This window comes from Zosterops lateralis (genome assembly GCF_965231275.1).
Source record: "Zosterops lateralis genome assembly, chromosome: 16".
Lineage (NCBI taxonomy): Eukaryota > Metazoa > Chordata > Aves > Passeriformes > Zosteropidae > Zosterops > Zosterops lateralis.
Genome location: NC_139776.1, coordinates 8,501,042 through 8,525,975, shown reverse-complemented (window position 1 = coordinate 8,525,975; position 24,934 = coordinate 8,501,042). Strand labels below are relative to the sequence as shown.

General features: G+C 51.4%; 1 protein-coding gene across 1 annotated transcript in view; it reads left to right on the top strand.

The window, feature by feature from the left end:
• Nucleotides 1-24,934, top strand: part of CDH22 (cadherin 22) — a gene marked incomplete at both ends in the record, with an annotated part of 49,239 nt that overhangs the window by 8,860 nt on the left and 15,445 nt on the right. The window contains 5 exons of the mRNA XM_083873565.1: nt 5,124-5,243; nt 14,252-14,419; nt 15,385-15,572; nt 16,413-16,666; nt 23,751-23,887. Of these exons, the coding sequence (XP_083729691.1) occupies nt 5,124-5,243; nt 14,252-14,419; nt 15,385-15,572; nt 16,413-16,666; nt 23,751-23,887 (867 nt within the window). The remainder of the gene's footprint in view (nt 1-5,123; nt 5,244-14,251; nt 14,420-15,384; nt 15,573-16,412; nt 16,667-23,750; nt 23,888-24,934) is intronic.

Sequence of the window (24,934 nt, the reverse complement as noted above, 5' to 3'; positions counted from 1 at the left end):
CATGCCAGGAAAGGCATATGCTTTCATCAGAACATCACTCCTCCCTTGGTGCATTCCACTCTTATTTCTCTGTGTAGCACCATGTCCAGATTAGAGGCGATTTGGCTGTACAGACAGAAACTTGGGGTCAAGCCCTGACTCCAGCACAAAGCTGGCTGAATGCAGAAGTGATTATTGTGGAGAGAAATTGTTTAATCTCCATGCTGGAAGCAGAGAAAAATACTTTGTTTACCATGCTGCCAGAACACTTGCAGGCAATCTGATTTTTTTTTCCCCTTGCTGGAAAGTGCTTAAGTCACTTGTGTGTATCTGGAAGCTGCTGGGACAGCAAGTGGCTGAGAGTTGGGGCTTGCCCTGTCTGTTTGTCCTTAGTGAGATGAGTCCTTCCCCTTCTGCACTGCACTCTAGGTCACAAGACAGGCTCCAAACGCTGCCCTGCCCAAGTGAGGACCTTGTCCAGGCTGCTTTTGGCAGCTCCTCAGAGAAACTGAGCCTCTCCATGGAAAGCTTTGGCTTGCTCCCCATGGCACCATGTTTACCTGCTTCATGCCAGGGGCTGGGGTGCTTTGGCTTTCTCTGCCCAGACACCTCAAAAGAAGTTTCACAGTAGCACATTTGAGCAATTGCACCTTGCCAGGTTACTGCCCTTGGGCTCATCCTGTGGGGTGAGAGGGCTGTGCAGTGAATCTCCTCTGGGCCTGGCTTCCTACCAAGTCAGGATGTTCACAAGATTGCAAGAAACTCACTTCTGCTCCAGTAATTTTTAAGCTCCTCTAGTTCATTTTTTTCCCTGATGTTCTGCCTGAATGTGTCTGGGGTGCATCAGCTGCTGCAGGTGTTTGGGGCCAGAGAAAAGCTGTAAATTGCATTGTTTATAAAATCCCACCTGCCCCGTGGCACCCAGGCACCTGGGCTGGGAGTGCTGCACGCTGGCATCAGGCCAGGGAGTGTGGATTTGCATGACACAGCACTCCTTGCAGGGTCCCTGATGTTCTGCAGGGCTAAAGTGCCCTGAGTGCTGTCCTGGAGCTGGCCAGATCCACACAGAAAAGGCTCTCAGCATGGCCAGAAAGTGGCCCTGGGCTCTGCCTGAGCTGAAGGTGGGAACTGAGCCCCAGAGCTGGTCTGGAGAGCATCTGGAGCCCCTGGTTTTACCACAGAAGGGTGACTGATGCCATGAGGAGAGACAGTCAAATTTAGCAAGTGTTGGTTTTTCCTGCTGCTCATTTGCCTTTTTGTCTGCCCAGAGCCTGAATGTGCTTCTGTCCCTGGGGAAGTGACAGGTCCCAGCCACTTGTTTGTGGATTCATTGCAGGGCCTCTCTGCTCATGGATGTGTTTGGAGTTTGCCTGTCAACATTTCTTTTAGCTAAACGTGTTTGGAGTGAGTGGCATAGCAAGTGGTCTGGAGCTATCAGCTATCATGCAGGGTGGCTGGGACTGGCCCCAGAAGCTCTGGGTGCTGTGGGAAGGCAGTCACAGGTGCCAGGACAGGCATTGCTATTACAGAGGTGCCTGCAAAGCCCCACCCATCCCATCCAGGGCACTGGGCTGAGCTGCTGTGCCCTGCCAGCCCTGGGGACACTCAACACAGCAGGGTGGCTGTGAGGGATGAGCTCTGCTCTCCTGGGAAGGGACCCTGCAGAGACACTGCACCCACAGCTCCTGGGGCACCACGGGCACCTCAGTGTGGGCAGCTCCTCCCTGCCCTGCTGACCCTGCTCACAGCACAGGAGGGATGCTGCTGGCACAGCTGAGGGCTGGCTGCTGTCCCTGGCAGCTCTCCAGGATGGCTCAGGGTGTGGAATGGGGACAGCCCAAGCAGGGCCCATGGGGACAGAGGATGGCAGGCAGCCAGGGCCAGCTAAGCTTAGGGAAGTATTGCTCTGGATGTGAGGGTCTTGCTCCCCCTTTCTTCTGGAGGAAATCAGGGTTTGTTTGATCTACTGTGCCAGATCTCACCTTTGCAGACAGAGAATAAACGATGGATTCTGACCTCTTAATTTTTATGTAAAATTGTTAGTTTCCTCTGATCTGTGGAGTGAGCTGATCGGGGGAGGAACCAAGGTCTTATCTCATTTTACATGTCTAATTATCTCTCTGGATACAGGCTCAGGCTTCTTGGTTATGGGAGGGCGGGTGATAGAGTACATGATGGATGTTTAGATTTTATTTAGTGTATCTTTTATGGCTAAGGCATGTGCCAGAAAACTAAATAAAAGCTGTACATGCTGTACTTGCTGTGGGCAGTGCTGTGCTTGGAGAGCAGGGACTAATATTGGAGCAGGGTGGGAGCCAGGGAAAGCTTGTCTCTGCAGGAAGGAGGGGACCAGGTTAAGCTGAAATTGAATACCATTGCTCTTCGGATGGAAAGAGAGTGGGAGGGGAGGGGTGGGAAGGGGATAAGTGGAGGTTAGGGGAAGATGCTGGAAAGTTGAACTAGTAAATTCCTGATACCCTTTAGGTGACCTTGAGCAGGCTGCAGTGCACCTTCGCCGACAAGAAGTCAGGGCACAAAGTGGGGTCACTGTTCCCTGCCTGGCTGATGTTGCTGTTTTGTTAATGAGATGTAAGGGCAGGTGAGGAAGGGCAGAGTCTTCATCACCTCTGGCATTGCTGGTTGCAGCCCAAGGGCACTGTGCCCCATCTCTGCCTTTGAGTTAGGTGTCTTGCTGCAATGCTCCTCGTGCTTCTTGGCTTCTCTTCCCCTAGAGCAGAAAACTCTGGTCCCAAACATGGGGCTCACCCCTGGTTGCTTCAGTTCTTGGGAGTGCCCAGCAGCTGTGGGCCAGGAGCTTTCAGTGCTGTCACAGGAAGCTTGAGAGCAGCAGCCTACCTCACTTGTCCAAGGCATGACTTAGAATGGTGACACAAGCCATGCTCTGGATGGGCACAGGTCCTGCCTCCTCTTCAGACTCTGCAGTTTTGCAGCTTTCAGGTAAATAGTGGGTCACAGGAAGTACACCTGTGTGTGTGACAGGGATGGGTTAGGAGGCGAGTTATTCAATGGAGTGAGTGCATCTTGGGGGAAGCAGCATGAGGTGCAGAGTCCAGTTCAAACATTTAGTGGCCAGCCTGCCTCTGATGATCCCTGGGTTGAGATGACAAAGGTGTCTGGAGCTGGAGGCTGTGGTGTGGTCCTTGGGGCACCTGCTCTGTCTGCAAATGTGCAGTCCTGACACAGATTATACGGGGCAAGGGCAGGAAAATAACTGATGGGCTTGGGTACCTGTGGGTGAGATTTGAATCTTCAACCCTCAGCAGGAACAAGTACTTCTTGGAGTGTGGGATGTTTGTGCAAAGTCAGCAGGCTCTGCCTGTGCTGCAGGTGCAGGAGTGGGTGCTGCTGTGGACACCAGGCTCTCATCTGATTGCTGCCAGGCTGTGCAGAGGGAGCCTTCTCTCGTGCCCAGGGGCAGATACTGCTTTCTGTGGTTCTCAGACTTTGGCACCTCCAGCATCCCTAGCAGGCTTCTCTACTGCAGGTGGAAGAAGGATGCTTGGAGACCCTGGTGTGATTTCCCTTCTCTGGTCCCTTTTTTTGCCTTCTGATCAGAAGCTTCCCAAGGGAACATGCCAGGCTGCCTGAGGGAATGTGCAGTGCTGGTGTGGGGGTGATCTGCTCATAACTTGGCTCATACCTGCTTGAAGGAGTTGTGTTATGGCAGGGAGAGGAGGAGAAAATGCAACAATAGTATTTCTTAAACAGTTGTTTGCGAGGCAGAGCGCCAGTGTTGCCGTGGTGTAAAATCTGGACGTGCCTGGCAGGGATGCACTATAACTTCACTGGAGACAGCAAAGCATAAATAAGTTGACTCAAACTAGCTTGTTGCTGAAGACTGATGAGGGGGATTCTCCTGTTATCAGCAGAGCTGCAGCTCTGAGAAGGCTGCTAAGGAGAATGAAAAGCAACCATGGTAACTGCTCATTTCCCTCAGTGAACACCCTTTCCAGGAGATCAGAGTGAACTGGACTGAGGGGAGTGTGTGCATCCCAGCTGCTCACAGCAGCACTGCTGTCTGTGCTGCCTCATCTCATGCCTGAGTCCAGGCAGGGCTGGTGCAGGAAATCCCTGGCTTACCTGCAGGCTCTGGGCTTGTGGTCTCCTGACAAAGGAGGAAGAAGGCACCAGGGACTGAAGGTCCTCATCCCCTCTGCATGGTTTCAGCTCCATATCTACCTCCTGTGACACAGGAACAGAGGCTGCTTCTGACTGACTGGGGCCAGTGCTTGACCTCTTAAGCAGGAATGCACCAAGTCTGGTGCTAGAGATGAAACAGGGTAACCTGTCCTCACAGTGCTTTGGTCACGCTACCTCCTTTCTCCAGGTGTCTGTAGGTAGGGGTAGGCTTCCCTTCCTTCCTCCCTTCTGTTGTCTCTGTAGATCTCAGCCCCTTTGCTCCTGCCCACACCCTCATGTCCTGGGTCCTGCTTTTGTTAAATTGGACATGATGTCAAATTAAAGCCATCACAGGGACAGTTAGAGTGAAGTACCCAGTTTAATGAGGCAGCCTTGAAAATCAATAACTTAATTGCAGACATTTGATGGACTTTTATCCAATTTATAGTCCTCCTGCCCTGCTACGTGTAAAGCATGAGGACCTGCTGCTATGTCTGGCTCTGGGCAAGTGAAAGCCTTTCCTCTCCTTGGGCTGTTGTCCCTGTGCAGGTCTGCCTGCTGCAGTGGTGCTGCAATGTGGATCAGGCCCCAACTGCATGGTCCCTCTGTGGTCTGGAGGTGACCATGTCACTCTGTGCTGACAGGAAGGGCAAGTGTGAGTGTGACATCCCCAGCTCCTCCCCAGATGGTCCAGTAGAAGGCTATTGGGAGAAAAGCTCCCAGCTGTTCAGACCAGTGGTCTCCTGGAGAGCAGGTCCTGCCCAAGGGTGGGCCAGGATCCCATCCCTTCTGCCACTCTGCAGCACACCAGAGGCATTTGCAGCAGAGTCTGGAGTCCTGCCTGTCAGATGTTTGGTGGGGAGGTGATGCTGCATTTGCACCCAGCTGTTCTCTTTTCCCTCATCATTTGCAAGCAATCAGTGTTGGGCTCTGCTCTAAGAGGTCTGTGTTGCTCTTCTAAACTCCTGCCTGACTTTCTGTTTTCCTCCTTGTCCCTGCTGCAGGCACCTCTGTGATGCAGGTGATGGCCTCTGATGCCGACGACCCCACCTATGGGAGCAGTGCCCGGGTAGTCTACAGTGTGCTGGAGGGGGAGCAGCACTTCACTGTGGACAGTAAAACAGGTGAGCAGCACCCAGCTGGGCTGGGCCAGGACACCTGACAGTGGCTGTGTCCTGGGCATGACTGTGAGCCAGCAGATCTGTGTCTGCCTGCTGGCCACGGGTGCTGGATACTCCTGGTAGGGGTGATGGAGAGGAAGCTCAGCAGCCCTGCTCAGGCTGCTGCCCAGCTCCATGCCCTGCCTGCTGCAGGCAGGATCTGCAGCTGCCAGCCCAGAGTGCCTGGTCTGCACCTGCACTGGCCAGAGATCCTCTCTGCCTGGAGCAGGAATGCCCCCACAGGCACATAAAACATCAGTGTAGAAGGTTTAAATACTACCAAAGGGGCCTTACCAAAGGCTGCATCGTTATCACCAGGGCTTTGATTAAAGGTAACACTTTAAATTAAGGATAGGTTTATAAATGTTCTATTAATATTTAATGAAAGAACAGTAGAAGCTGCTCCATTCCTTAATAACTTATAATAGAGCCTGTTGTAAAATGCCTCTGTAATAAATCCCTGGCAGATGATGCTCTGACATACTGGTTAGAGTAGACCATAACCAGGAGATGTTGGGGTATATATTCTCCTTGCCTCCCAGGAGTTTGACTCTCATTACCCTTAATGGGAACCTCACAAGCTTGCTAAGGAGGGAAGACACTCAAATGCTAATAAGGGACATTTAAGGCACAAAGCATGCAGTAAAGTGCCCATAGTTTAATGAAAATTTGTCAAAGGACAAGCAGGCTGAAGAGCTGCAGCTTGTGTTGGAAAACTGGACAGCAAAGTCCTCCCCACCCCATTGGTGAACCACAGTGGAATGGACTGAGATCAACCCCTGGGCTGGAGTACCAAGTCTCTGTCAGGCTGATCTGCCTCTGTGCTGATAGATGTTTTCTAAGGCTGTTTTTATGTTAGTCAGAGTGAAATTTGTTTGGAGATGCTGGTGTAAGGAGAGTGTAAAGGTCTGTGTGCCTGAGCCTCTGCATCTGCAAGAAACTCTGCACCTCCTCACAATGCTCTGGTGCACATGGGGAAGCTGGTCCCAGCCCTGGCTCTGCAACCAGCCTGGCTGCTGCTGGAGGAACGCTCAGATTTGGGAGTTTGGGAGCTCCTACACACACCTGACATCAGCACTGTGGCATGTGGTGGGAAATGCCTTTGTCTGAACTGAGCCTGGTGCAGTGGGGAGAGGGCACAAGCAGCAGATTGGGGCTGTACCCACCCCTTTCTCAGGAGCTGTTGCACCTGGGTTCTCTTCTCTCCCAGATTTGCTTTGTTTTATATTGTGTAGGAACAATAGGCTAAACACTGGAAGTTCAGGTGCACGTGAGATCCTGTCAATCTGAGACAGATTTGTGTGAGTAGAAGTCTAGCTGATAGAATGGAAAGGGACCACTGGGAGCAAACTGCACATGCCAGGACGTGCAGAGGCTCAGCTTCCTGCCACATTAATGCTCTGTATTAAGGCATAAACTAAAATGTGCCCTGTGGGACTGTGGTGAGAATTAATATCACTCTGGGAATCCAAGCTTCTTGATTCCTTGACTTTCTGTGTCTTAATTCTCAAGCTGGCTGTTTCATACACTGGGGGGTTGATTTACTGTTTTGCTTGCTTGTGTTTCATAAAGGCAGAATTGCTGACAGTCTGCAGAAGGCTCTGGCCCCTCTTGAGCACGTCTGTTTCAGGATATCTGGCTGCTAACACAGGTGGTGGTGTCTGAGCTGCAAATGGCCTGTGGCACCTGCCTCAGCAGCACTGCAGGGCTGCAGCTCTGCCCATTAGCCACTTAAGTTGTGGCTACAGCCTGTCCTGTGCCCCTCTGTCAGTGCTGGCCCATGTGGATGCAGCAGTGCTGTGGGGGAACATGGTGTCATCATATCCTTCCAAGCACACCCCAACCTGCTCCCACTCTTACTCTGTTAGAATGAGTCTTTATGCTGCACAGGGGAATCCAGGTCTGATTGCCTGGGGTGGCCCAGCTTCTGCCCTGAGCATAAGATTTAATTATCCATAGCAGCAGCGTAGCTCTCAGAGCCACCATTGTTATTAATGGCCATAAAAAGAACCATAAAAACCTGGCATGTTACATTTCTTATAATATATGATAATGAAGAACAATTTGATTTCCCTTTTTGGTTTTGACCTCATTCTCTGCCATTTCTTGCAGCTCCATGCATGCATGTGCTGCCTTGCACACCACCTCAGCCCCTGATTCCTTCCAGCACAGGTTCTTTCTTCCCTCCTTGTCTTGTGCTCCTCTCACACCCTCCTCCATAGCACAGGTGTGGCATGTATAAAAGTGGTTTCCATGCTTGAGTACAGAACATGGACCATGTGTAGCTGACTTTGTCTCCTGTTCTTGGATGTTCCCAGCTGTAGTGTTCAGCTGGGATTTTGTATTCAATGGACCTTTCACAGGCAGACCCAAACCGTCTGGATGCTGTGCTATGCCAAGTCCTGCCACTCACTAAGCCTTGAATGCCTGCAGTGTCTCGGGTCTTTTTGGAGGGATACAAGCATCTAAATGGCTCCACTGGAATAGTGGGAGCAGCAGAATGGCATTTATGCTGTAGGAAGATTCCAGAATTAAATGATGGTGAAGAGAAAGCACAGCTGATGTGCATGAGCTCTTCTTTCTTTCATATACACCACCCACTCTCATGCTTTGAGATTAGTTTCACAAACTGCAACTTGTGTTGTGTACACCAAATCAGGTTCAAGAATTTCACCTGTGTGTGCTGAAGGTCTAGGCTGGCTTTTTTTGTGTGAGTGAGGAGCTTTGTATGCACAAGCTTTTGAGGCAAAGTTTTCTTGCCAATTGTAAGAATATCCCTGTGGCTTGTTGCAAGAGCCTGGAGGCATTAAGCTTTGTAAGCTTTGTGCTGCCTTCCTCACTCAGACAGGGTGCAGCCAATCTTTGCTCCTTGCAGCAGGTGAGCAGCAGTGCCTGTGCTGTGGCTGCCCTGATCTGCTGAGGAGGCTGTGCTCTCACAACAACCAGCACACAGCTGTGCCCTGCTGTTTCCAGAGGGAAACAGCCTCTTCTGCTGCTGTGGTGGGTGTTGGCTCTGGGTGAGACTGCTAATGTGACAGCAGAGTCCCCCTCACTGCTGCTGAGCCATGAGCCCAGCTCTGCCCAGAGTTACACAGAGTGGGAGGTTTAGTTCCAGCTCCAGGAATCTCATCCTCACCAAGATCTTTCAAGCTTATGCTGTTCCAATATGGAGACATGCACCTGAGCGTGGGCACTCTCAGTGCATTTACGTGAGAGGAGAAATTCGTGCATTTAAATCCACAGGCTGTGTGTTCATGCTGCTTTATATCACCCTGCATTCCCTGTACCACTGCAGATTATTCACCTTTATAGGGGCAAATCTCTCGTTTGGCAGGCAGCTGTGCCTGCTTGCTCGTGTCTGTTCCCATGTCCTTTGCAGTGCCCTTTGTTATCCCTGGGCAGTGTGGCTGGAGACTCACTGCTGCCTGTGATCCCTTGCCCACAGCCTTCCTTGGGAGAGAGCCTGAAACTATAAACACCCCAAACCTGCTCAACACCCCCCTCAACCTGGTGCTCCTGTTTCCAGCAATCTTGTGCATCCCTTTGTAGGGATATTGTGTGCTGTAGAGCAACCAGAGCATGTAACACCATAGGTTTTGTGATGTTTGGTGCTTTCCTTAAAAGCCAGCTTGTCAGTTTGAGGCTGTGCATGGGAACCTGGCTTTTTACTGTCAGGAAGAGGTTCTTCAAATCTGTCACTCTGCTGAATGCAGGGAAAAGGCAGAAGAACTCAGAAGGTATTTGACATGCAGTCTGGCATTTGTGATGACTTAAACCAGCTCCTGAGTTCTAGAGCCTGTGTCCTGATTTAAAGACTGAGCCAGTAAGGGCTTGGAGCTTTTTATGACAGGGAGAATGGAGATACTGACCTGCTGGGATGAAGCTGATGGTTATTTGTGTGCATTCCTTAGTTATTTCATCCTTACCTGCCAGTCCTGCTATGTTTGTAGACAGACCACAGCCCTGGTCCTGGGGCAGTAAGGCTGGACTGGGAGAGCAGCTGTGTCTGGAAACCTGCTGCACACTGATCTGGGCTGATGAGCTGTTCATCTGTGTGATGAGGTGGTGGGAGGCAGAACATGTTTCTCTGCTGCCCTTGCCAGTTTGTTAAAAATGCTCTTTGGTGCCTGGAAACACAGATGTATCAGTACATGTGTGTTCCTCTGTGCCCAGGGGGTTGTGCAGGTCTGTGCCCCATCCCTGTCCCTTATCCACCAGAGCTGTGCACAGGCACAAAGGGAGTGTGAGTGTAAGGCACAAGAGTCGGCAGAGAAGCCACATTTATTTAAGGGGATTCCTCTTGTTAGCGAGATTGAACATTAACAGCCCTTTTCTGAGACTTGTGCAGGAACTTCAGATGATTTGGGACCAAATTGTATGTTTGGTCATCTTGAAATGAGAGTGTATCTAGTAATGTGCCAAGGGAATTTATGTTAAGTGATGAGGGACTTAGCTGCTAAAAGAAGGGACAAAGGAAGGGTGAGTGTGCTGTCTCTGGACTGACATGGGCAAGACTGATTGCAGCCTGGAACAAGCCCTTTGTTAGGTGCTCCATGAACTTCCTCACCCTTTGTGCCTTATACTTCACTCAAAGCACCTTTAGCTTCTGCCTCCCAAATTGTGCTGAGCTGAAGGACAGGATGGGGGGCTGGAGGGTGGCTGAAGTGCTGTTTTTTGCAGCCAAGACCTCTTCTGCAAGGGCTGACCTCCTTCAGGATGTGTGCTTCCAGCAGGACTTGTGTCCTGGCAGATATATTGGTATTTCTGTGTCCCTGCAGGCAGGTGAGGGCACAGGTGAGGAATCTGCAGTCTGCTTGGCAGTGCCTTGCCATTCCTGGCCTCAGGCAGAGTTGGGTTTGATCTAACTGACCAGGCTGCTGGCAGAAATAAATCTGTTTTATCCAGCTAAATAAGAGAGGGATGGAGGAGATAGACCCAGATTCTTCTCAGGCATGCACAGTTAAAAGACCCAAATGACAGGAAGACAAGGCTTATCACCATGATGGTGGCACTTCCATCCCTGGAGATACTAAAAACTTGACTCTTTATGGCCCAGGGTAATCTCATCTGCCTTTGAAGACTGCCTGCTTTGAGCTGTAGATGGATCAGGAACCTCCTTAGGATAGGTCCCTGTTTGTTATTCCATGACTTTCCGGCTTGTTGCTCTTCCTGCCCTCAGCTTGTGCCTTGTCCAATCTCTGAGGATGTGGACATCTGACCTAGAAGTACCTGAGAGCAGAGCAAAGCCCATAATGATGGGATTCCTGGAAGGCAGTTACCTGCTGAGTGCTTTGTCCTGCCTTGTTTTTATCACCCGAAGAGAGTCTGCCATTGGAACAGATTCAGTGGTATTTATGTGATGCTGTAAGTGTCCCCTTGCCTGGTAATTATACTGATTAATCTGGATCATGCTGGAAAGCCACATGTGCCTTGTACCAGAGGGTATGCCACCATGTGTCCACATTATTCAGCTCTAACAGATACTGACAAGAATGGGGGAGACAAGTCTGAGCTCGAGGTTGTTCTTGCTTTGTTAGCAGTGTCTGGGGAAGACAAAGTTTGTCAGTTTTTCCAGCTGGAAAGGAGGTGAATCTTGGGAGATGATAGCAATGACTTTTCTCTGCTCTCTGTACAGCCTTGAGGAAGGTCTGCCTTCATCCCTTGCAGCTTCTTTGCAGAGTCTCTGGGGTCAGGTTTTGGGAGCAGAGACAATCTTGGCTCTGAAAGATGGAGTTTGATGCTGGTGACCCTTAGTGCCACATGGATGTGGAGCATGTGTGGAGACCCTGATTTGCCACAGCCATTAACAGGGAGTGGTACCTCGGCCTAGAAGACAAAACCAACCTGACTCTTGGGCTGGTGGCCTGGTGTGGCCCATGGAATTTGGGAATAGTGTCCCAGTGACAATCCTGATGGGGCTCCTGGAGGTCTGGAAGTTTGTCTGCAGCAGATCCCCACCTTTCCAGGATGGACCAGACACAGAACACCATGAGAGGGAGTTTCTGATCAGTCTCCACCCCTGCCACAGGCAGAGATTTTGTCTGCCTTGTGCTGCTCCAAGAACAGGAGCTGGCTGGGAACACTTGTCCTACTCTTCTTGTGCCAAGTGGTCTGGACTTGCTCCCCGTTGGGACAAGTGACCTTGGAGGTGTTCTGGGAAGTGCCTGAGCACTTTCCTCCCATCTTGCATGGCATATTATGAGCCATATCATTACGAGCAGCTCAGTTAAGTCATTACAGCCTTGGTGAATGCATGAGCTTTTTCCCTCTCATCCCAATTCATCACTATTGTGCTGACATGAATCATTTTCATTATAAAATGCTTCAGACCCCGTTAATTAACAGAATTGCTTAAATTTCAATGAGATAGTGCTTGCCCAGAAATAGCAGTTTTGTATTCACAGTGCAGGCCTGTCAGCACGAGCAGCTGGGGCTGGTCCCTGAGCCCTGGGTGTTTGTGCAGGGCTGGCCCTGCTGCCCAGGTGGGGAGGGTGCATCCTTGCTGGGATGGGTGCCCATAGGCATGTTCTTGCCTCCCTTTCCTGTGTCCCCTCTGCCTCTCTGTGTGAGGTGGAGTGGGACTCCTTGTCAAATGGCTTCCTCTGAGCAGAGCCAGGATGCATGAGGAGGTCAGAGCATCACAGGATGATCACCTGCTTCCTTATCCATGGGGCTGAAGGCAGCAGAGTCCAGGTAATTACACAACCTGAAGTGACGGAAGGACAAGGGAAGCTGGATGATAATTGTGCCTGTCCATGAGAGGATGGCAACGAATCTGAAAGGGTGATTGTGTCTTTATAATAAATCCTAACAATGCTAATCATTGGAATAATTGCTAGTTTCAGAAGGAGTGATAAATGTCTCCTGAACAGTTTTGCCAGCTCCTGCTGCACCTGTAATGTCATGAAAAGGACGAGGGGGAGGAATTTCATCCTCCTAGCTCAGTAGCCTTTCTGGCTGCCTTTGGGCCACAGCACCAGTGGCTCCATGGTGTGGAAGTGTGCAAGGCCACACCAGACACAAGAGCAGGGAAACTGGAAACCTGCTGGCTGTGAAGTACAGATACCTGGTAGCCTTGGGGTCTATCCCTGTAGCCATGTCTTGGCTCCTTGCAGCCTGCTGGAACTCAGCTCCCCCTCTGCTGTGCTCTTGGTCACTTGGAGCTTCAATGCTTTACCAGTGCTTCATGTGCTGCACATCAGCAAATGCACTGCAAGGTGCTCAGAGCACTGGATGATTCTCTAGTGTTTGCTCAGCAAGAAGGGAGCTCCCTGTTTGCTCTGGGTCAGACCCCTCACTATAGACACATTCCAGCATTCCCCTCCAGTATTGTCCCTAGCACTGGGCAGGATTACTGGTGAAACAAAGCAGAGACGAATTTGAAGTTCACAGTAGGAGGTAAAGCTGATAGTTAAACAGAAAACCCTGGAAGAGAGAGGATTTACAAAAACATAAACCAATGTCTGAATCTGTGGGAATGTTAAAAAACTGAGCTGTAGGGGATTTTAAGCTGATTCCTGTCTGTTATGGGGTGCTACTGGTACAGTGGGACTGGAATGTGGTGCTAATGACCTTGAATCCATTTAGGCACTCCTTTCTTCCTGACCCTGGTGCCATGTCAGGGCAGAGTGGTTTTTTTTTTCTTTCTTTCTTTTATCCTCAAAATTTTTCTTCCCTATTTTGTTTCCATTTAAATGAAACAGTCATGGATGACTGGTAATTTCTGCCATTCACAGAGGTTTCAGGCTTTTACTGCTTTTTGCTTCTTGTTTTACATTCCTTTATATTTTAGTCCTGGTCATTTCCCCAATCCCAGATGAATACTGGAGACCTATAAACACTGTTTTTAAGAGACTTAGTTTTGTAAGAAGTACTACCATACCATTCATTTTGTTAAACTCCAGTGCATTCTCTGACACAGAGCATGTGTTTTGTCAACTCTGGTCTCCTTAACTTAGAAGGACACTTGAAAATGAGAGGTTTTGTGCAGACAGACTTTTAGAAATATGCTGCCCCCACCACCCCAATTCTCCAAATCACACAAGTTCCCCCTAGGTGTGCCCAGGCCACAGCACCTGGTAGATGGAGCCTGGGCAGGGAAACTCCCGTTCTGTAATGGGTGCTGCAGCAAGCCTGGCTCCTCCTCAGCAGATCAGGATATGTGGGCTGTTGCAGATGTGTGCCAGAGGGGTTTTGTGACTCAGCCTGGGTTTTTACAGAGCAGACCTGGAGGCTGGCCCCAGCACTGACCTTGCATTTGGACGGGGGTGAGGATGAGTCCTCTCTTCCTGTGACTCCTGCCCCCACCAGTCCTCTGACCCCCACAGATCTTACACCCACCTCCCAGTCACCCTGCAGAAAAGCACAAACCTCCTCTGTGCCAGGGTTTAACCCAGTGGGAGCTGCAAATAGCCCACAGGAAAAGCAGCAGTTGGGACTCTTTCACGCTTCATGAGGAGACTTGCTGGGAGCAGGTTGGGCCTGTGGCCATTCCTGGGCTTCAGGAGGAATTTTGGGATGTTTCCAGCTGGCTGACAACCCCCTGGGCTTGTTCTCCCCAGTGTCCTCTCCCCTTAGTTGGCTTTTGCTCATGTGGCCTCTTGCAAAGGGGTTCAGCAGATATTGTTTGTGGCCAGCAGTGTGTTCCTGCAGCACCAGGGCTGTGGCTGGGGAGAGTGTCCCCAGCAGTCAAGGGAGATGACAGTCCCTTCTGCTGTGCACTGGTGAGATGCAAGTGCTGTATCTGACACCAGATACGACTCTGTGGGCATACCAGAGTGAGTCCAGGGCAGGGCCGTGAAGGTTGATGAAATACTGGAGCATCTTCCCCATCTCCCCTCTGAAGAGGGAGATCCAGCTGAATCTGTTTAGGTCTGGATCTTGTCCAAAGTGATCTCCAGTGACCCCTTCCAGCCTCACCCTGCCTGTGGCTCTGTGAGCTGCCTGTGCTCAGCTGTCCTGCTGGTTTGCAGGTGTGATCCGGACGGCCGTGGCAGACCTGGACCGCGAGACTCAGGACCGCTATGAGGTGGTGATCCGTGCTACAGACATGGCAGGACAGCTGGGGGGCCTCTCTGGATCCACCACAGTCACCATCGTGGTCACTGATGTCAACGACAACCCACCACGCTTCCCTCAGAGTGAGTCCTGCTGGCTCTAAGTGGGGGTGGGCACTGGGGCATGTCCTGGTTCCCTGTGGGTGGTGGGATGGAACCTGCAGGCTGAGCCAGCCTGGCCACTCCAACTCCTGGCAGGGTGACAATGCCAAAGGGCTGTGGCACACACAGCTCCTGGCCTGGGTCTAAATGTGTCCCTGCCTGGCAGCACAGTGGGTACCAGATCCCTGTTCCAGTGCAGGTCCTGGAAGCAGGCATGGCTTGTGGGGTAGGAGAGTAGGGCTGGCTCTTTCCTGAGCCTTTCTAAGCAGCTGGAAGCCAGCGAGGTCCACCATGCTGCTGACCCCTGGGAGCTGGGGCCAGACCTTGACTGCTGGCCTGGCCCCTCCTGACTGCTTTGTGAGAGCTTTTCACACCCTTGCCCCAGTGTGAGGACAGTGACACTGCTCAGGGGCAGCAGCCTTGTCACAGCACAGCTCTTTTTTCCAACTTGGTCCTAATGGCCTGTGGCTGATGCTGGTGTCTGATCTGGGACCCTCCCCAGACAGGTGCAGGGTGATCCTGCTGCGAGGAGTGGGCTGTGAGAGCTCTGCAGGGCACTCCATCTGTGGCCTGGCAGCTCAAGGCTGGCAGGCCGGGGAAGGGGCTGCAGCTGGAGGAGACGCAGCTCTTAGGCTGCACCTCCTAAAAATCAGAAATTGCAAAGAAAACTTTGCAAGAATCAGAGAGAACTGATTGCAGAGCAGTGTCCATGCAGAGGAATCAGCCCTTACTTAAAACAGCACCTGGAATGTCAGGGCTCCCCAGTTATCTTCCCTCAGCCCTTGTTTTTGGCTGGTGTATTTACTTCTCCTGTTGGGGCATTCTGGACTGTAGACATGGTGAGGTTTGAGCAGCCCTCACAGCCCAGAGGTTCCCCAGGGAAGTTTGTGAAGGCTGGGGTGGTTCAAAGGCAGAAGCAGTGACCCTGGTACCCATTTCTCCTCCAGAGATGTATCAGTTCAGCATTGTTGAAACGGCCCCCGTGGGCACTGCCATCGGGAGGGTGAAGGCAGAGGACTCTGACGTCGGGGAGAACACGGACATGACATATCAAGTGAAGGATGAGGAAGGGGTGGAGATGTTCAAAGTCACCACAGACAGCAATACCCAAGAGGCTGTCATCACAGTACAGAAGGTGAGAAGTGTTGATTGAGTAGGGAGGGCACAGGTCCGTAGGAGGACCCTTTCCTTTGGGGACTGCTGCTGCTGAATCTGAGTTGAAGAAAATGCTCTGAGTGCTGCTCTGGCAGTAGCAGTTGTATTTTTGTGCCTGCTGATGCAGAGAAAAGACCTGTCTGTGCTCTGCCTGCATGGCCAAACACAGGGCTGTGTCCAGGAGGAAAGGCTGAAAAGGAGCAGCACAGAGTGCCTGCTGGAGCACCCCAGGGTGGCTTGGGGGCTGCAGTGAAGCAGTGAGCTATGCAGAGGAGACACCATGCATAGGACTACAGAGAGGAATGCTTACAGCTGTTATTGATAGCACCTGTTAGAGGAGAAAAATGCCCACCTAATTCCTGTACCTGACCAGCAGCACTTTAACTGTATCTGCTTTTGGTGGCAAAAACAATCAAGCAAATACTTGGTGCAGGCAGGAAAGAATGATTGTTCTTCAAGGCCACTGTATGCAGCTTGCCTCCTCTGTAGAAATAAGAGCAGGATGATTAATGATGAAAACTCGCTCATGTGCAGCACACACTGTGCTGTCTTCCCAGTGAATCCTGGCTGCTCACAGCCTGGGCACCCTGTTGTGGCCCCTGAGGGGGGTGGGCTGGAGGCTTCTGCTTCCTCCTGCCCCCTTGATGTGGGTGGTGCTGGTAGAAGGGCAAAGCAGAAGCCCCCAGGCTGCTGCAAAGGCATTGCTTGGGAGCAGGTGGCTTTAGTGGCTCTAGTGCTGCCCCGATGTCTCTGGTGAAGGAAGGGGGCAGCAGAGGGGCTCCTTGAGCTGACTGTGGCTTACCCTCTTCCCTTATCCCAGCCTCTTGACTACGAGTCAAAAAAAGTGCACACTGTCGTGGTGGAGGCCCTCAACAAGTTCGTGGACCCGCGGTTCGTGGACCTGGGCACCTTTCGGGACCAGACCATCGTGAGGGTCTCAGTGCTGGACGTCGATGAGCCCCCCGAGTTCCGGCCCCCCTCCAACCTGATGGAGGTCCAGGAGGATGCACATGTTGGATCTATCGTGGGGGTGGTCACTGCCCTGGACCCGGACACAGCAAACCACCCTGTCCGGTAAAGCAGCATCCAAACATCACATCATCCCCCTTCCAGCAGTGGGTGTGGGGCCGCCTGCAAGGGACATATGGCCTGGGAGGGCTTGTGGCTGTGGCTGGGACAGAGGAGGTGCGAGAGTGCAGGTAAAAGTGGCAAGTGCTGCATGTGTGGCCGAGTGTGTGAGTGTCTCGTGGGACAGGCAGCTGGCAGGTGAGTGGCAGCCTGTGCACAGGCGAGCGCCGCGGTCTCTCAGGCAGGGGATACGTCACTGACAGATGATGGCTCTGTGAGCACAAGGGAGTGTCAGGGAAGGTGGCTGGGTGATGCTTGCGTGTCTTTGCTGCTGACAGCGAGGTATCTGCAGTGGTACCTGACACAGGCCATACACCAGGAGTGGCAGGAGGACAGTGGTGAAGGGTGATAAATGAGGTGAGGCTTGGGAGGTGCAGAGCCACAGCCTGGCTGTGTGTGCGTGCCTGTGTGCATAGGATCAAAGATCAGAGGAGTTTATATTTGGGCAGGGGACATAATCCAGGCAGCAGCTTATCTGCACAGGACATTTCCCATTTCCATTTAATTTGTGGCTAAAGAGATTGTTACCTTGTTAAATTGTTATTACCTAAGGCACAAAGCAGCCTTCTGCCCCTGCCAACTGGCCCGAGTCACGAGCAGTTGGGTTGGAAATCTGGTGTTCAGAAAACATCCTCAACGTGTGGAAAATTTCCTTGAAATGTGTGTTCTGGTGCCAGGTGCCGGCGGGGCTGCAGGCGCCCGTGGAGTCGCTCACTTCCAGAGAGCAGCAGTGACTTCAACTGAGAGCTCTGCAGGGAGTCAGCCCTGCAGCAATAGACCAAGAAGGACAGGGATAGGGGTGTGGGATGGAGGGGGACAGGCCAGAAAGGGCTCAGTTATAGCACTTGGTTGCATTCAGTGATGTCCCCCAGTGCCTGTTTGGGGCACTGAGCTCAGTGCTGTGCAGCCTTGGGTTCCTGTTTCATGGTGGGGTAGGGAGGATCCCCTGATCCTCATGGAAACAAAGACAGTGATGGTTAGAAAGCTCAGAAATGCATTTACACATGGAAAGCTGCCATCTACAGATGCCTGGCAGCTAGCAGAGAGTACTGTGTCACAAAGCTGGATGCTCAAAGTTGACTTTGGGGGGAATGTGAATGAAATCAGCCTTGGTGTGCCAGGAACTGTGTATGTGAGTGCTGCACCACTTGCACTGGTGGGTGCTGAGTGCTGAATGTGTTCTCAACATGCTTCTGCTCACGTGTCACTCTCCAGTGCCTCTCCAGTCAGCCTACCTGTCTGATTTCTTTCTTTGTTGCCATTGAGCACGTGTCTGTCAGCACACACCCTTCAGGAGAGTGGTGTGTCCACATAACTGTGTGCGCATGTGTGCATGTGCCTTTTCACTTGACTGTTTCTAGCAGTGCTGCAGAACATAGGTTTTATTTTCTGATCTGTAATTGTAGAAAAGGGACCTTTGGGACAGAACTATTCTTGTTCTTTTTTTATTTTTATTTTTTTATTTTTCTTGGTTTTTTGTGCTGCTTCCCTGTGGAGCTTGCTGCATTGTTTGCAGACAGATCTAAAGAAAGCAATGAGAGGAGGCTCTTAATGCTGTGCAGAAGGCAGTGAAGACCAGAGAGAAGCAGATTCAAGTACTGGGCAGGAATGAGATGGTAAAAGCCCAAACTTTGCTTTGGGAGTCTCCTACAGTGAGCTCAGTGCTGGCAAGGCAATGCCTCGTGCTCAGACACAAGGACTCAGCCAACAGGACTCCCAAGCATCTGCTGCAGCTTGGGAATTGCCATGTGTTTTCCCTTGTCAGGCTTGATGCATTCAAATATGTGTCCTGCCTCTAGCTATCCCCAGGCAGTTAGCTCATCCTGTGTCCCCCATGCTGCCCTGGGGACTTGGTCCATCCCTTCACTCCCTCTGTGCTGGCAGTCCCTGCGGTCATGAGCAGTGCCAGTGCAACTGGGTGAGCCTTCACAGACATTTTAACGTGTACCAAGTGGAGCTGCAGGTTGATATTGGTCGTGCTGATGCAGCACCAATGCAAGAGGAAGGTACAGTTGGATCTCTCCTGCTTCCCTGTCCTCTGGCTAGCCAGGTAATTTAATGGAATACTTTGCTGCGTAGGCAGCTGTTAACAGCTTCAAAGCAGTGCACAGACATGAATGCCAGCACCCTGCAGCACCAGGATGTGACACTAACCCATCAGCAGGAGACAGCAGTAAGTCACCTCTCGTTTCAAGTGTGCTGCTCGGAAGTACAGTCACAAGAAGCCAGCACTTGCACTTCACCTCTGATATATCAGAGAGCACCTGGTCCTGACGGCATGGCCAGCATTTGATCCTTGTTGCCTTGAAGTTGGTACAAACCCTTTGAAATTGCTGCAGTTCAGTGGATCCCTTTAACTTCCTGCTCCTCATCTGCCAGAGGTGGAGGCAGAGGCAGGGCTGGGCTTCTGCAGTGGCTGCTCTCCTGGACTCGGGCCTGTGTTGGCTCTGCCTGTGAATAGGGGAGAGCCACCACTTCCTGTCGTGTCGAGATGCACTCTCCCCTTGAGGCAGGAAAGAACAAGGATTGCCAGAGACAGCAGAGCAGAAATCAGCTCTGTCAGGGTTTCCAGGTCCTGCTGACACCAGGCTGCCAGTAACAAGGTTTGGGAGGTATTTTTAGCCAAATGGGAAGGGAGGTGCCCTTGGCTTTTTGTTTTCAGCCCCAGGCCAGCACGAACAAGACTCCTGCTGCTCTGCCCAAAGCAACTGCTAGAGGCACATTGCAGCCTGATGTTCCCCTGCCCTCCTGGTGATCTGTGTGTCCCACAGGATGCAGCAGCTTCGTTTGAGAACAAATCCCTTCTCACAAGCTGGACTGGGTCACAGTGACCTGTTTCAAAGATGTGAGGATTGAAGGGATGTCCCTGGGGCACCTCCTCACTGCCTCACTCCAGTTGCACATTGGCTGCAGAGCCCCTGGCAGCTGCTTGCCTTGGGTGTGAGGAGGCACCTGGAGATCACCCCCATCTCTCAGAGAAGGACACCCTCCCAGTGATACCAGTGCATGAGCAGGGGCTGTGCTGAGCTCAGCATGGCCAAGTGGCTCTATGAACCCTCTGTAGGGCACAAAACCTTCTGTGCTACCAGTGTGGGAAATGCCCTCCTAAAGGTCCGGTTCTTTTTATTTTATTCCATCCTTGGTTTTTTGCCTGTCAAAGGCTGGAACTGTTCCTTTTCAGAAAAAAATTAGTTTCCAGTTGGCTTTTTGGCTTTAGCTGTGTGTTTTCTGGGCGTAGTGCAGTTTTTCTCAGCTGAGCCATTGTATGAAGTAATACAGTGATAGACTGTCTGTGTGTGTGAGGCTGTTTGTATGGGAGCCTTTTGTTTCTCTCTCTGCAGTGGGAGCCTGTGCTCTGATTGTGTGCATTCCAGGCTTTATCAGCCCTGGGAAGATGTTGCTTGGGATTTAAGGTTCTCAGAGATATTCTTGTTTGGCATTCACAAAATCCAGAGACACGTGTTGGACATGGGCATTTTATAGACTCCAACAGCACAGCAAGAACTACAACCTGCTTCAATACAAAAGAGAGAGGAGGAAAAAACAAACACAACAAAAAGCTTTTCATACAGTATTTGAAAAGCTCCCTATTAACGAAACACATGGCATAAAATGTGCTTCTTGTTGTGTTAGGGAGAGGAGTGAAACAAACTGCTTGAGAAATGCATTCATGGGAAAGATGAGCACCGAGAAAGCTGTCGAAATTAAACAGTCACTTGTAACATCCAAACCAACAGGCAGTGCCAGCAGGAAGGGAGGGAAAAGGAGTACAAGGTCCGCATCCCAATCAGAGCTGGGGACTGCAGTTCCAGATAGGGAGCACCAGCCTGCTGCAGGAGAGATGAGCATAGGTCCTTCTCTGAGTACCTGCAGAACGAGGGATTAAATGCTGCCTCTTCCCAGGTGAGAAGCACTGTTTGACTTCAGTGGGATGGTTGAAGATGAAGCTGGAGTAGAGGTGGAGAGGCTGGTGGTGAAGGTTGTGTTGCACAAAATTATGTGAGTGAGCACAGCAAAGCACTGCTCACTCCAGCAGGGGATGAGATGGAAGCTGTTGGAAGGTGAGGTCTGTTGTGGGATCTGCAGCTCTGAGCAGGTTATAGCTGTGGCTTTCAGGAGTGGTTAGACATCCCTGTGCCACCCTCCCAGTCCCCAGCTCCCACACCAGCCGAGTGCTCCAGAGCATCCATGGCCTTTGGCACCTGCAGAGAGCTGCAGGCCCACCTGGATTGGCCACCTCCACAGTCACAGTGAGGGGCAGCAGGGTCAGCCCTGCCAAGGCAGTGTGCTGAGCTCTGTCTCCTTCCCTGGGGCAGTACTGAGAAGGTGACAGTTCTCTGTAGCAGTGGTGACAGAGGGATCAGAGTTGTGGTTTGGTTTGTGCCTGGTCACGGGGTACAGGCAGCATGTCCCTAACAGATCATTCAGAAGGGACAGAAGACAACCTCAGCAGCAAAGCAACGAGAAGCATAAGAACAGGTTCCCAGAGGCATTACACTGAACACTCCCTGCCATCCTCCTGCCCTCTGGCTGAGCAGACAGCCCTGTCAGATGTGTCCAGGCCTGGGAGTGTCTCCCATCACAAACTGGGTTTTTTTATGAAAGTTGTTGTTTTTTGGGTTTTTTTTCGTTTTTTTTTTTTGCAGATGTCTCTTGTTTATGCAGCAGTGACAGAAGTGTGATCAGAACAGGCATGTGCTTATGCAAGAGGCAGGGAAGCCGTGGGGAGGTTAAAAGTACCATCTTGAACTTAACAGCATGAAAAAGTGCAGTGAAAAGCAGGACATATTTGAGGTCAGGTGATGTGGGAGAACAATGAAAGCAGTTACATAGAATTAGTTATGCTATTGGAAAGGTATTAGGTGTTGTCATCCCAGTTTTTGTTCCTCTTTCCAGCAGAACATCAGACTGATTTGTACACTTCAGAGTGGGCCATACCTCTCCTTTTCCTTTACAGTGAGTGAACAGAGAGTGGATGAGAGGCTGCAGTACATGCCAAGACAGTGTCACTGTCCCTTTTGGAGTTGGCTGTGTGCCTGTAAAAACTCTGCTGCCAGCTGGGAGTTGGGGCAGAAAATGCAGGCAGTCCCTAGTAGCTGGTTTTGAGATACATGAGCTTGTTCCTGGCTTTGGGAGAGAGATGTCCATCACCTCTAGAAGCAAGGAGGGAGGACGAATTCAGCTACATAAGAGCTAGATGGTGGCTAGGTGCAAGTGAATTTAGGTAGTGACTTCTGAATGTTTTTATTTGGCTACAAGCAAGTGCTGTTGTATTTACTCTCTCATCTCCCCATCTGTCTGAAAGGGAGAGAGCTAGGGAATGTAATCTGGTACTGTATAACATGTTAAACAGTGTAAGAATGCCTTTTTATGTGCCTCCATCAGAGATGGAGGTATGTGGATGGACAGGGGCTCTGCCTGAGGCACTCCCACCTGCAGCTGGTCCCATCCCAAGGGCATGGGGCAGAACAGCACAGGGCCATCCTATGGTCATCTGTGCATGAAGAAGTGAGCTGATGTTCCTTGGCTGTGAGCTGTGTGGATGATGGACCCACAGCTGGAAAACTGCTCTGGAGCACTTCTCCTGTTCTGAACGTGCTGCTAGGCCTGGAGCTTGTCCTGCTCTGCTCCTGTCCAATGTGTCCTCTCAGTCCTACCCTGCCAGCTTTCCAGTTTGCTTTGTCCCTACATTTATCTTCCTTCTGTGGTTGAACATGTGACTGAAGGCTTTAATTTATTCACAGCCCTCCTTTTGGTAATTTATCCTTTGTACTCTTTGCTGTCTTGTATTATTTAATTCTGTGAAGCACTCTGGGATTCAGTGTGTGTGAAAGATGCTGTACACAATAACATTATGCTGTATTGTTTGTGATTTGCAGGCCTTCTGGATTTCTAATTCTGATTGCAGTGGTGGTTTGTGTTATTTGTGCTATGGCTGTGCTCAAGGGCCTCAGCTGGAGCAGACTTCCATTCCAGCCCTTTCCTTCAGGAGCTCACATCTCATTATGCCCTGATTTAATGTTGGCTTGCTCCATTCTGTGTGTAATGGTTGGAAATGCAGGACATGCCACTGGGACATGTATGGATTTGTGGTGTCCTGGTGAAGGCTCAAGGCTAAACCTGGTGTCTGACTCCTTGTGAGCTGTGGGGTTGCCCTTGGGGAGACGTGGGAATAGTGCTCTCTGGAGGTGGCCCAGGGAGTATGTGGGTTCCACCCTCAAAGAGGGGCTGTTTGGGGAAGCTCTGAAGCAGCTGAATGAGCAGAGTGAGAGCTGTCTGTGATGGGTCTCTGCTGAGCAGCTGGGCACAGAGCTGGAGGAGATCATCAGCCTGTTCCTTGTGAGACTGGGAAGCTCAAAATAGGGCAAATCTTGGGGCTGCTGGCATGATGTGCTGTGTTGATGGGAGGATGCTGGCTGCTGCCCACACTGCTCTGCTGCCAAGATTGCTGCACCATACTGTTGTGCACCGTTGCACATGTTCAGTCCAGACCCTGTGCTTTGTGCCAGCTGCAGCTGCAGTTGAGGTATCTGCAGATCTGGCTTACAGCCCGTTGCGTGCTGCCCTCTGGGTGTCTCACTTGGGTGGATGCAGTGGCAGGAGCAGAAGAGAGGACAATAGTGAGATGGGCTCCTTGAGCAGGGGTGCCCACCTTCAGTTTGGTTTATGCTTTACCTGATCCTACAGCACTGAAGCTTCCCAGAGTCACGAGTGAAGTTACAGCCCACGATTTCTGTATTGCTCTGCCTATCCAGAGCATAAGGTTCCCATCAGAGCAGATTTTTCTCCTTGTCCAAAATCTGTGCACAGTTCCACTTTATGCACCAAAAGCCACACTTTAATTTAAGTTGAAGGCTCTGGGCTTGCAGCCTGGTAGAAACATGGCCTTCCTGTACCATGCTACAACACAGGACAAGGAGAGCAGTGATACAGGGCCTGTGGTGTTAGATTCCAGCACTCCTGGGGCTGGTGGTAAGGGTGGGCTTGGCACATCCAGCTGCTCATGGTTTGCCCTTTTTCCTGGTCACAGGTACGCCATCGACCGCAGCACGGATGCCGAGAGGATCTTTGACATTGATGCCAAAACAGGGGCCATTGTGACAGGAAAGGTCCTGGACCGGGAGACAGCAGGGTGGCACAACATCACTGTCCTGGCCATGGAAGCAGGTGAGATGGAGGAATGCTCTGTGGAGCAGTCTGTGCAGAACTGAGAGTGGGGCAGGTGGAGGAATATGGGTGCTGTCATTGCAAGGGTGGCCGAGACACGAGTGTTAATCAACACTGAAGTAAAAAAGAAAAATAAATGCAGCAGCACTGAGTCTGACATCTCCCTAGACAACCTAAAAATACTCTTCCGGAGTCGAGCATTAATAAGGGAGCATGGTCGAATAGTATATTTGATGAACACTAATCAAATTTGTGTTATCTCTGCACCATCTCTGCCAGTCATCCCTGTGCAGCTTGCTGCCTGCACTCACACCTGCTGAGCAGCACTAGGGGCTCCCGGGGGGCTGCGCTCACATCACCTGCCTCCCCCAGATCAGTCATGTGCCTTGTGTGGATGTCCTGTCAGCTGGAGCTCTGTGGCACTGCAGGACTGTCAGCAGTTGCTTCTGCCAGGGCTCTCAGTGTTTGGGATTCACAGACTGTACCTGCACCTGGCTTTGTAGCTCTGGATGCCTCCTGTGTGCTTGGGGTTGTGCAGGCTTGGCACAGAAGGAATGGGTGGGAGGTCCTGGGGTTGCAGCAGTGGGAAGGGACTGTGGGAGCAGAATGACCCAGGCACCATGCTGGGAAACAGAAAAGCATTGTCATATTCTTCAAAGTTTTCCATATTTTGGATGTGCAAGTCACCAGGGTAGTCTAGGCCTTGCTGTGCTCTGCCTCTGCCCTGCAGTGGGCACCAGGGAGCTGCTGTGGCTGCAGAGCACCTCCTTATCCTGCTGACATGGGCCAAGGCCTGTCCATCTGTGGGCAGGAGCCTTCCCCAGGCTTCACCCTGAGTGTTTCATTGTTCATTCTTGAGTGTTGAACCTGCTGTTCATGTTCAAGGAGGCAGGTCAAGGCCTGACTTGGGTCCCAGAGCTCAGATCCTGCCACCCACACTGGCCAGGCAAGGGCACAGGACCCATGGCCCTGAGAGAGGAGGGGTCAGTGGCCCTGGCCAGACCCCACTGCCCAAGGGGATGTCTCTGGCTCCATGGTGCATCCCAG